General features: G+C 32.1%; 1 protein-coding gene across 7 annotated transcripts in view; it reads right to left on the bottom strand.

Annotated features, from left to right (window-relative positions):
* The window catches only part of FAM135A (family with sequence similarity 135 member A), a 125,939-nt gene that overhangs the window by 75,305 nt on the left and 37,111 nt on the right, over window positions 1–13,523 (bottom strand). For 6 of the 7 annotated variants that reach the window (XM_049653879.1, XM_049653884.1, XM_049653882.1 and 3 more), the window contains 4 exons: window positions 12,576–12,749; window positions 8,833–8,959; window positions 8,005–8,158; window positions 4,223–4,300 (listed from right to left, as the gene is read on the bottom strand). In XM_049653879.1, the coding sequence (XP_049509836.1) occupies window positions 4,223–4,300; window positions 8,005–8,158; window positions 8,833–8,959; window positions 12,576–12,749 (533 nt within the window). Of the gene's footprint in view, window positions 1–4,222; window positions 4,301–8,004; window positions 8,159–8,832; window positions 8,960–12,575; window positions 12,750–13,523 lie in introns of those variants that run through there. The other variant, XM_049653885.1, reaches the window with a different exon arrangement.

The following is a 13,523-nucleotide window of genomic DNA, read 5'->3' as shown; positions in this document are numbered from 1 at the left end:
AAATTAAAGAAAAAATTTTAAAAATACATGGAAACAAATGAAAATGAAAACACAACAGTCCAAAACCTTTGGAATGCAACAAAGGCAGTCCTAAGAGGGAAGTATATTGCAATTCAGGCCTACCTCAAGAAGCAAGAAAGGTCCCAAATATACAACCTAACCTTACAGCTAAAGGAGCTATAAAAGGAAGAGCAAATAAAGCCTCTTGCCAGAAGAAGGGAAATAATAAAGATTAGATCAGAAATAAATGATATAGAAATTAAAAAAAAAAAAAAAACAGAACAGATTGACAAAACTAACAGCTGTTTCTTTGAAAGAATAAACACAATGGATAAACCCTTAGCCAGACCTACCAAAAACAAAAGAGAAGGTCCCCAAATAGATAAAATCACAAATGGAAGAGAAGAGATCACAACCAACATGACAGAAATACAAACAAGTATAATACTATGAAAAATTATATGCCAACAAACTGGGCAATCTGGAAGAAATGGACAAATTCCTAGAAATTCACAAACTACCACAACTTTAACAGGAAGAAATGGAAAATTTGAATGAACCCATAACCATTAAGGAATTGAATCAGTAATCAAAAATCTCCCAACAAACAAGAGTCAGGGCCAGATGGTATCCTAGGGGAATTCTACCAGATATTAAAAAAAAGACTTAATACCTATTCTTCTCAAACTTTTCCAAAAATAGAAATGGAAGGAAAACTTTCAAACTCATTCTATGAAGCCAGCACTACCTTGATTCCAAAACCAAAGAACCCATCAAAAAGGAGAATTATAGGCCAATATCCCTTATGAACATGGACGCAAAAATTCTCAACAGGATACTAGCAAATTGAATTCAACAGTACATTAAACGAATTATTCACCATGATCAAGTGGGATTTATTCCTGGGCTGCATAGCTAGTTCAATATTCGCAAATCCATCAATGTGATACATCACATTAATAAACAAAAAGGATAAGATCCACATGATCCCCTCAATAGAGGCAGAAAAAGCATTTGACGAAATACAGCACCCAATCTTGATAAAAACCCTCAAGAGAGTAGGGTTAGATGAACATACTACAACATGATAAAGGGCATGTATGAAAGACCCACAGCAAATCTCATCCTCAATGGGGAAAAACTGAGTCTTTCTCCTACGGTCAGGAAGAAGACATGAATGTCAACTCTCACCATTAGTATTTAACATAGTACTGGAAGTCTTAGCCTCAGCAATCACACAACAAAAACAAATAAAGGACATACAAATTGGCGAGGAGGAAATCAAACTTTCACCATTTGCTGATGACATGATATTCTATGTAGGAAACCCGAAACATATAAAAAACCCGAAAGACTCCACCAAAAATCTACCAGAATATATGAATTCAGCAAAGTGGCAGGACATAAAATAAATGTGTAGAAATCTGTTGCATTTCTATACACTAATAATGAAACAGCAGAAAATGAAAGCAAGGAATCGATCTCATTTACAATGGCACCAAAACCAATAAGATACTTAGGAATAAACCCAACTAAAGAGGTTAAAGATCTCTGAAAACTATAGAACACTCATGAAAGAAACTGAAGAAAACACAAAGAAATGGAAAAGCATTCCATGCCCATTGCCTGGAAGAACAAACATTGTTAAACTGCCTTCAACAAAGCAAGAAAGAATACCCAATGGAAAAAAGACAGTCTCTTCAGCAAATGGTGCTGGGAAAACTGGATGGTGACATGGTGGAAAACTGCCATTCCATAGGCAGACGATATTTGCAAATGACATATCCAATAAAGGCTTAGTATCCAAACTCTATGAAGAACTTACCAAACTTAGCACCCAAAAAACAAACAATCCAGTTAAGAAACAGGTAGAAGACATGAATAGACATTTTTTTTCCAAAGACATCCAGATGGCTGATAGACAAATGAAAAGATGCTTAATATCACCCATCATCAGGGAAATACAAATCAAAACCACAATGGGATATCACCTCACACCTGCAGAATGGCTAAAATTAACAACACAAGAAACAATAGGTATTGGCGAAGATGTGGAGAAAGGTGAACCCTCTTGCACTGTTGGGGGGAATGCAAACTGCTGCAGCCTCTCTGGAGAACAGTATGGAGGTTCCTCAAAAAATTAAACCAGCAATTACATTTCAAGTATTTACCTAAAGGGTACAAAGATACAGATTCAAAGGGGTACATGTACCCCAATGTTTATAGCAGCATTATTAACAATAGCCAAACTAAGAAGAGAGCCCAAATGTCCATCAACTGATGAATGAATAAAGACGGTGTGGTATACACACACAGGAATATTAGCCATAAAAAAAAATGATATCTTGCCATTTGTAATGATGTGGATGGAGCTAGAATGTATTATGCTAAGCAAAATAAGTCAAAGACAAATACCATATGATTTCACTCATACGTGGAATTAAAGAAACAAAACAGATGAACACAGGAGAAGGAAAGGGAAAAAAAGAGAGGGAAACAAACCACATGAGACTCTTAATAATAGAGAACAAACTGAGGGTTGATGGAGGGAGGTTGGTTAGAGATGGGCTAGATGGGTGATGGGTATTAAGGAGGGCACTTGTGACAACACTGGGTGTTGTATGTAAGTGATGAATCACTGAATTCTACTCCTAAAGCCAATATTGTCCTGTGTTAACTAACTAAAATTAAAAAAGGAAATTTCCTTCATATTCTACTCTTTTTCATTTGAAAAATGGGCATTTATCTTTATTTTCAGAGTTTTATCATAAAGATAAATACTATAATAAACATGTTTATACATATATCTTTACATATTAGTACTCATATTTTTATGATAAAGGTTAACCAAAGTGGGGATGCTAGGTCAAAGGGTAAATATATCTTACATTTATTTTCTAAATCCACCCACCCATTCATCTATTCATTCATTCAACTGATATCTGTAATAACATAGCTCAGAAAATGCCAGTATAATACCAGGTTTTAAGGATAAAAAATACCTCAATAAAAGTATCACTTAACTTCATTATGGTTTGAATCAGGTCTTTTCCCATCTAACCAAAACCTGGGCCCTTCTTTATATAGAACTTAATATACGCAGCATTTTGTACAGTTACTTAGAATTTAGCATGCTCAAACGTAAGCTGATAGGCTGGCAATATAACAGTTTAAACAAGAAATATATTTTCATTCACTAAAGTATGTCAGAAATGATCACAATTTAATATTATGAATTCTTTAATTTTATACTTTATATGAGAATATAAAATTATATTCTAAAATAATAACCACAAATAAATCTTTAACCTTTCTTTTTTCTTTTCTGACAATAAGATCAGTTTCTCCATTAACAGTTTTAGTGAAAATTGACCTAACTTTTTCTGAGCTATTTTCATCTGAGAAATAGTGAGAAAGATTTTGGCTCCTTAATTTCATTTTGTTCATACTTCTGAAAACCAAGAAATAAACACTATGATTTTATTTTTTATTTCTATAGTTTTTTATAACTTTAAAAAAATGTAATTGTAATGGGTCTATTCAACACCAAGTAAAAACCTTCAATATACTTATGAAAGTACAGTAAGTTAAGTACTATTGCTATTCAAGAACAAAAGTCTAAAATATGCAGGGAAACATATAAATAAAATAATGAAATCAGATTATTTCCGTTAAAACATGTAATATCTGGATAGTAATGTTTTGATACTAGTTTGCTTTTGAAGCTAAGAACAGTAAAAAATAAATCTAAATTGACTTAGAAAGCAAAACCAGATACTGAAGATATTTCTCTTCTTTATTTCTAATAGTGCATGAAATTAATTAGCTTCAGTTTTTAAGCCACATTTCATTATAATTGGGCCTACCCAAAGATAAGCTGACTTTGGACAAATTTAAGGTAATTATCAGTAAACACAAATTCTGGCAATAAACATGGTTTCCAAAAAGTGTTCTTTGTAGGAACTGTAAAAAGAATATGGAAAATAGCCAAAGAAATCTTTGTATTTACCTTTTCAAGTTTTAATTAAAAACGTCAATATTATAAATTAAGAAATTAACTGAAGCTTATTTACAAACAAAACTGATTCTAGAATTTCTAAAATAATAGTGGTAGGAACATACTATATTAATAAATACGTATTTATGAAATTTGACACTAATTTAAAGCAAAATTTCATACTAATAGAAAAGGATTATTTACTTAACCTATTTGTAAACATACCTAGACAGGTGTCTTTCTGGGTTCGTGGCTGTTTTCTTCTGAGAAGGCGCTCATAAAGGACCTGCATGTTGGCCTTGGCTAGTTACAGGGATTGCACACAGCACTAGTTACTAATACTCCTTTTACAATAAAGTTTACTAGAATTTTCCAACCTGATAATAGACTTAGTATTGATCTGACAGTGCAGTTAGATTAGAACACCACAGCAGAGTCTTTCAGTTAGTTAATTAGCTTATTAGAATTGCAAATGATGTACATTTAAGTTTATATTACTTTGTTCTTTTTTCTATTTAAATGTATGAACTACTCAACATTTCATAATCCAATGTTATTTTTATGTTTTAATTTCTTAGACTAAGAATTTCAGAGGTGGCAGGGATCTGAGAAATGAGCTAGATCAACCCCTGCTTTTACAAGTGTAGATACCAGGGCACAGAAAGTTTACATCATTTGCCAAAGCCTAGATTCCTGAACTTGTGACTCCTATTTCCAGTAAGAGCTCCTTGCACCAAACCCATATTTAACTACATACACATTATTTAAAAAAAAAAAAAAAAATGTACATCATTCAACTAGTAGAAAAGAAAATGGCAAAAGCAGAAAGGAATTCAAGGTATTATTTTAAAAGAGGGAATAGGGTTTAGATCTATTTTTCAAAGCATGGTAGAGTTTAAGACTTTTATATATACTTATTTGAAAACTCAAGAAAAATATCAAATAGTAGAAGGAAACACAATAAACACCCTTTAATTAAGAACTACTTTATATCCACCTATTAAAACTGGTGAATATAATGATAGTCAACAGTGCTTTATGGAAGTACTCTCTAGTGCTTGTAATATAATTTTGCTAGGATAAAAATAAATAATGTTAATAATTCAGAGTATGTAATTATTTTTTTAAATAGTTAATAGTATTTTTTAGATATTTAGAAGATGCATTGAAGAATAAATTAAAATTCACAATAGAAAATATAAAGATGAAAAGTTTAAGAATAACAAATGCTACCAATAAATATTTATTGAAGATGAGTCTTGATTTTAAAGATCCCTAGTAAACTATGATAAGTTATGTGTTGATGCCTATATACTTTATAAGTAACAACAAAAACTATATTGTGCCATTTCATTCATTCATTCATTCATATATAGTATTCAACAAATATATTTTGAGTAGGTAGTATGTGTAAGGTACTAATAATTTTATTCTATCACTATTTAAGACTAAAGTCTAGGTTTGCCTTAGAAATTGATTTGTGATAAAATATTTTAAGCAAATAATTTGGAATAAAGTTTATATTCATTTAGTACCTAACTTCTGATATTAAATATAAGGGCTCTTTTAATTATGATTTTTCTATATTACATGTATAAGGCCAAAGTAATATATATAACATAAAAGCCACCCTTACCCGTAAGATAATTTATAACCTGATAAATAAATGAATTATCATGCTGAATTATATTAATAAATTAGTAATAAAGTGCTAATACTGTGTAAGATATTTTAAATAAATCTTGGCTTTGAAGAGGTGCTTGTTTTAATCATTATGTACTTACCAATAAATATTACTTCCTTTTAGAAATATTTTTATCTAACTTAAAATGTGACTCGTGCTTTTTCGTTCTCAAGTATTACATGTTAAATCTATTTGAAAATTATATGCAGATAGATGTCTTCCTTATACAGACATTTATATGCCCATCTCAGGTACAACTCTCTACCTTAAAGCCCCAAGAAGTCCTGTCTTGCTGGGTGAGTTCCTCCTGTCCATCCCAATGTTGAACTGATCACTTATTAAAAGAAGAGAAGTCAAGGTTCTTTAAAGAGAGACCCTATTCTCTCCTCAGTAATTAGCTTAATACCTGACACAGTAGGTGCCCATAAAAGCCCAAGGGAATTACACCATTAAGAAGTCTTACTCCTAGAGCTCCTTTACACCCTCTGCCTTTTGGATGTCCTCGTTTTTCCTTCCTACTTATGCACATCTGGTTCCCTTCAATCACTCTTTCAAATGAAAACCACTTTGTGTATACAGTCCCAAAGCTAGTAAGGGACAGAAATGGCTCCAAACATGCACTCTTAAGCCCTACAAGATAATGCCTCTATGAATTCTACTACACCATTCAACATCCAAACTACTAACAGATTTTTCTTGTAGAAATACCATTATTCATGGCTTCTAAGTTTCACACTGCTTCTTTTTAGAATTCTATTTTTCAGGCACTTGGTATTGTCCTTCATCAATGTTGTAATTTAATAGTTTTGTACTTTGGTCATTAACCAAAATTTATAATGTGATTCTAAGAAAATGTGCTGGAGTTCCAAAAAAATCAAATTAAAAAATATATAAGCATCATTGTTCCATGAATTGAGGATAGTGATAGTCTAGATTAGTTCTATTCTACAAACATTTCTTACATGTTCAAAAGAGAACATTTAAAAAAGTTGACTTTTGAGGCAGTGGTTTCCTACAAGATTTTCCTAAGAGAAACAGAAGGATTCTAAATACATAAAATAGCAAGGAAAAAGAGTATTTCAGAGAGAGTAATCAAAATGTTTCTACCATTTTTTCCCAAGGGAAAGAATACATGAACAAAAAAGAATAAATTTTCCTATTGTTTGTACATCTGTATATACATTGGGATCCTTGAATTAAGTATTCTAAGTAGTCAACTGAGTGATATGTGTTAATCAAATCCACTGGAGTAATTGCTGATAGGCAGTGGCACAATATCAGCATTTTCTCACAGCTGAATTTAAGTGACATACAAATCATTACATGTTCTTACAATTCTTTTATATCCCCAAATAGGCAATTATAATAATAGGCTAACTAGTCTCAAACCCAAGAATTATTTTCAATAACAGTGACTATTTTTAAGAATGCCTCAATACTGTTAAAAGACTGAGATCCTTGAGAAACAAATAAACAAAGAAAACTGATTAAGTAAAATTTAAAAGTAATTCTTGATTTATTCAAGTATATAATGATAAAATTAATTTATTCTGAGAATTTTAAAATGTGCTTATTATGATGAACTATTAGCTGATGTTTGAAAAGAAAAGCTTATTAAGCTAACATAAAAGGTCTGAATAAAAACCTATTTTTGCTAATCTCCAAAATTTATCTTCTGTGAAATATGTGCAAAAGCATTCTGTATACCATTCTACAAATGGTATGCAAAATCAAGACAAGATCATTTTTTATTGTGTACTGTAACATATATGCAGATATTACTGCTGGACTAAAACCAAGATTGATTATTTTAATGATTTAAATAAATTTCAGAATGTTAAAACTGAGTAACATTATTATTCTCTGAATTAAAAGAAATAAGATCTGAGATCACTTAGAACCAAAATGTATATAAAAATGATCCAAGCACCTACAATCTGCTTAGACTTAAATATTTGGAAGTACAGATTTAGCTCATCTCCCCATGATTTTGTAGAGAATTATAACATTTGCTATCTAGTATGTTTTCTGGTTATATTTTAATAGGAATGGTATACTGACATATATTTTTTAAAAAATCTATCAAAAGACTCATTTTAAACTTAGAACCAAGAAGTTATTTCTTAATAGCATAAAAAGCATTTTTAAGTTGCAGAAAGTAATATCAAGGGTCAAAAAAGATGGAATTGAGAAAGAAGTAGAAGTGAAGCATATAAACACTGTAGTTTTAGTAAAGAAAAGCTACGGCAAAGCTGATAACTAGCAAAATGAGAATGAAGAGAAGACTTCAACTATAGATTAGGTCTGGCTACTTTTAACATACCCAGTTCTAGTTTCTGACAAGAGGGAATCTCTTCTGTTACCGTAATGAAGTAGCTGTGCAATCCTTTGAAGGCTAGCAGCAAAGTGGCACAAAGTGTATAATGGAAATGATACGCATGATGTAGGAAGGAGTCTGCAATGATGAAGCTGCAACCCTAAACAAAGAATAGATTTGGGATATACAGTATTAGTAACCAAAAAATACTACACTTAAAACTTCGAATAATAAAGGAAAAATTCTAAACATTTACTAACTATTCTAAACCATAAAAATTCAGTAATATTTTAGAGAATTGCTTCTGTTCATACAAGTAATTGAAACATATAAAATGTGACTCTAGTAATTTCAATTACAGTGGGCTTTTAAAACAAGCAGATTAAATTGTGGTTTTTGAAAATTCAAATTACATTTGCACTGCAGGACAGATACTCTGCTTCTATAGTATAAGTCCCTTTCCTTTTAAGGAAATATTGGTTGTACTTATACTATTGCAAGCTGAGTCTCAACTCTGGCAACTGTTCTTTACAAGCTCCTTTGGAATCATTTTACCAGTTCTGTTAAGGGAGCAAGAGGTGATAGTAACAAGTTAAAAAAGGCATTGTCAAAGATCTTTATCCATTAAATCTGGTTAATCGTTAAGTATCAGGTTAGTTTTCACAATTAACAACTGGAACCAACCAATTTGTTAAGATCATATTCAACTAGATCTGTAAATTACTGAGTTCAAATAATTAATAACATAAACATCACATTCACAGATACAACAGTTAAAAAACACTTCATTTAAAATAAGAGGAAAAAAGGATGCATAAGTATTTCAATTCTTACGTCTGGTGATAACTGTTTTGTGTAGTTTATACCAAAGACCACACTTTCAAGAGTAGGAATCACAGAATCTTTGTTTTGTGCTGGTGCATTTCTATTTAGCCAAGTTGTCTTCACAGGGCGAGGAAAGCTGGAGAAATAATTATTACATTATTATTGTCCTAATAGCCTATTTGAATGTTGAATACTTACAAAAGAAAATCTTATAATAATAAAGAGCAAGGGTTTTGCAAAGTTATAATTTCTAAAGTATTCTGAAAAATTTCCTTTAATAACTGAAATCATTTATGAAAAGACAAAGAATATATAAAAAATCAAGACTAGATGCCTGAGATAACGTCTCCATAACTGGGTTTTAGGAAGTCTCAAAGGATTCTAAAAATAAAAACAGTGTGGAATCCAAGTAGTTAAATGACAAATGAGGATCAAGCTTTAATTTGGAAATACTAATCTGTCAGAACTGGTACCAAGTTCATAAAGTTAATCAAATATGGATTCTACTTATAGAAATAGCTTCCCACTTAAATATAGAAAAAGAAAAGCTACTAAATCTATTTGTTGCCTCTATTTAGCAAAAACAAGGTATTTCCTTTCTCTTTACGATAAGCCTATGAACCCTATTAAGACAATCTTCAAGCAGTTCAAGGTACTGTCTCAATCATATATGAACTATTGTTAATATTAACATTACATTTAATATACCATAAATTCTATACAGTAAAAGGCATATTCTATTTGAATGTTTAAAGTCATATACAATTTTGAGATAAAGTATTGGTTAATTATAAGTAGCCCAAAGCATTTGGACTGTTTGACAGTTTGGCAAAACGGAAAAGACAGGAATGAAAGTCAATTTTGCCATAAGCAGAAAGCAGTCTTCATTTGCAAAATCAATTTGCTTTGCAAAAATTAAATATCCACATCCCAGCAAAGAAGGGAGTTGCAAGTCAATGGTAACTTACATTTGCCACAATGTGTTTTTCAGAACTGAGTCATAGAAGTTATACTAGAAAAGTTCACATATAAAAACATTACGTAGGGGCACCTAGGTGGCTTAGTCAGTTAAGCGTCGGACTTCAGCTCAGGTCATGATCTCATGGTTCGTGAGTTTGAGCCCCACATCGGGCTCTGTGATGACAGCTCAGAGCCTGGAGCCTGTTTTGGATTTTGTGTCTCCCTCTCTCTCTCTGCCCCTCCCCTGCTCATGCTCTGTCTCTCTCTCTCAAAAATGAATAAACTTAAAAAAAAAAATCTAAAAACAGATTATGTAAAAAACAAGCAAAGAAAGAAATCCTAACCCCACTTATTATAAGTAATTGATTTAATGTCTGTAGTTGTGTTGATCATAGAAATTATTTTAAATAAAAATAACATTTAAAAAGATGATATTTGTAAAATATTGTTTCATTTTGTTTAGAGGAGAAAAAAGTCATTTAATAAAACCTCAGAAAAAACTTGTCAAAGCATAGTGAGGAATGTTACCCTTAACGTGACCCCTCTACTGGCATGCACCAGCAATAAGCTTTTCTTTACCCCTTCCTTGCTTCCCTTCTCAGTTCCAGGAAAGGAAAAAGGCAGCAAAAGGTGCTGCATCTTTCATGGCAAAGTTCTAGCCACAACAGAGGGGAGATCAAGGCCCACGGCAGCTAAATAAAAGAACAGCAACCTCAGCTGTTGTGGCATCTCATTTTCTTTTCCAGTCACTAACCAGAGCCAACAGCTAATCCTCTTGGCTTCTAATTCCGAGCCAAAAATGTCTTCTTCCAGTGGACGGTCTCTAGGAGATGAGCTGCCTCTTTCTCCTACTAGTCTGTGGCAAAAACTGCTGCATTGCAAGAGGAAGCACACATTTAACTCACTAGGATTAGTGATGTAAATTATTTGGGGCCTTAGGAAGCAACATCAATAAGATGAGCTAACCTCTATAAATTATTTGTATATTTCTCAGAAGAGAAATTAAGCCAATATTCTAAAGAAAAAAAATGGCTGAAATATTTTAGTTAGAGATTATTGAAATTACAGTAACAAGAGATTCAGAAAACTACAGAAATATATTTTATAAATAAACTTTTAGCATTAAAACCTAACATGTAATTCATTAAAAATATTGTATACTATTCATTTCAAAGTCATATTTCAAAAGAAGCACTTTCTTATCAAAGAAATTTCATTTACCTTTCATGTTATTACATATTAATTTATTCAATCAATATCTAAAAATTTTTTGAAAAAGTTTACAATAAAATTATATAATAGGAACACTTTCCTGTTTACAAAAGTTATAGCAACCGAGAACAAGCTCTCAAAGTCCTAAGAGTTAAAAAAAAAGATAATAAAACAACTAGTTACAGGTATAAGGAAAGCAAAGCAAGTCATTAGGAAAAAGACTTCTTCCTGAACTGTCAGCACAGAGCCTAATGCAGGGCTCAATCCCACAAACCATGAGATCATGACTTGAGTGCAAACCAAGAGTCAGATGCTTAACCAACTGAGCCACACAAGCGCCCCTGCCCCCTACTTAGTTTTTCTGACAAATCAATTTAACATCACATTCCTGAAGCACCATCCTAAGTATCAGTTGTTGGGATCAGATTTGTGACAGAAATTGTAAAGTAGACAGTTCAGAAATCAAATCAATTTGGAGTCTTTTTCATGTAAGTTACTGATTTTAAGTGTCTGTTGCCCATACCACAAAAGGACAATGTTTTATTGTAAAAAACTGAAAAGCTTGACATGTATTCTTACATAATGAAAAACAATTCATCTCTCTATGGAAGTGGGCAGAAATAAATAATTATCTCAATGCATTTATTATAATCCAGAATATCATGTACCTTTAGGAGAAAATGGTACATGATACAGTTTAAAAGCTTATTAGTAAAGATCCATAAAATTGATTAATGACTTGGAAAACAAGAATTATTATATAGCAACAGATTTAAGAAAGAATTAGCTGATCCAGAGACGAGGCCAAAAAAAGAAGAAAAAAATGAATATACTTTTCCAGAGAATGAATATAGTACAGCACTGCTTAAAAACACAGGTACGGGGCACCCAGGTGGCTCAGTCAGTTGAGCGTCCGACTTCGGCTCAGGTCATGATCTCGCAGTCCGTGAGTTCGAGCCCAGCGTCAGGCTCTGTGCTGACAGCTCAGAGCCTGGAGCCTGTTTCAGATTCTGTGTCTGCCTCTCTCTCTGACCCTCCCCCGTTCATGCTCTGTCTCTCTCTGTCTCAAAAATAAATAAACGTTAAAAAAAAAATAAACAAAAAACACAGGTACAAGGGCACCTGGGTGGCTCAGCAGGTTAAGTATCCAACTTTGGCTCAGGTCATGATCTTACGATTCGTGAGTTCAAGCCACGCATCAGGCTGTCATCCTCTCTCCCCAACTCTTTCTCTTTCTCTCCCCCCTCTCCCACACACTCTCTCTCTCTCTCAAAAATAAACATTTAAAAAACAAAAACACAGGTACAGACTAAACAATGCTGTATGATTATTTCCAGACTGCACTGGTTTTCTTGATCAGTTTATTTGACAAAGATTGTTCCATACTTCTGCATTAAAAGAGTTATCAATCTAATATTCCCATGCTCTTAAATGTTATTATTTTATAACTTTAGTATAAAATGAAAGTACTTAATAATTATAAGTTTAGAAATTCCTAATTAACTTTATCAATGTGTATGTTTTCACTATAAAATAAAAGATACTACATTAATTAGGACCAGGGTATTGGTTAAATTTACCTTATTAGTGGCTGGTGCAGTGCAACCAATGATGCGTGGACTGTAACAGACACAACAGAGAGGTGGAAATAATCAAACATAACATTAACATGATGATGAAGGCCTCTATGGAGGCTGAAGTGCAGCTTCAGTGTTCGGCTACTTATTAGCTGCAAGGTGTTCAGGTCGTCTGCCCTATAAAAAGCAACACATTTGCATATAAGTATGGCATAATAAAGTAAAGGCTAAGATTTAATTAATTACTTTTTAAAAACTCAGAATAATTTTTAAAGCATCACATCTCATTAGACAGAAATGTTAAATCTAGTAATAATAACCAGATCTTACCTTTAGTTTTCTACCAGTCCATGATATAGACTGGTTTTTTTTTGTTGTTGTTGTTGTTGTTTTACTAATGTTCCTATAAAATGAATCCTTTTTGACAGACTAAGAAGTACTCTTACCTTACACTAAATTTTACTCCCTAGGGTATACTGTTCATTATAAGGTTGCAGTATAACAGAAGTCAAATCCTATAATAATAAATCCCAAAAGACAGTTAAAATTACTTTTATTATACGAAATTTTGTTATTAAGTGATGCTTGAAAGTAAGCAACTGATAGATATTTTATTATAAATATTTAGTCTGTCAGATTTCTACATATAAAAAATTAAAACAATGCCATGAGAATGATTCCCAATGAGTTTGTGTGTGTGTATGTATTTTAACCCATACATATGTTATAACTACCTATAGTTAAACTACTTACTCATTTCATTTTACTTTATTTATAAAATTCTGAGTTGGTTTGAAAATAATCCCTTAAGGAATTCTTTGTAATAAACAAGTATTATAGAGGAGCAGTAGCTGCCACATCAAAAATTCTTATTCCTCCCTGATAGTAAAGAGGACATCTCAAGTAGACTTTTCAGGATGTGACTGCTTAGCCATTTTTCCTACAAGAGTC

This window comes from Panthera uncia (assembly GCF_023721935.1).
Source record: "Panthera uncia isolate 11264 chromosome B2 unlocalized genomic scaffold, Puncia_PCG_1.0 HiC_scaffold_24, whole genome shotgun sequence".
NCBI classification, from domain to species: domain Eukaryota; kingdom Metazoa; phylum Chordata; class Mammalia; order Carnivora; family Felidae; genus Panthera; species Panthera uncia.
Note: the sequence above shows the minus strand (reverse complement) of the source record. Positions and strands in the feature narration are given on the sequence as shown.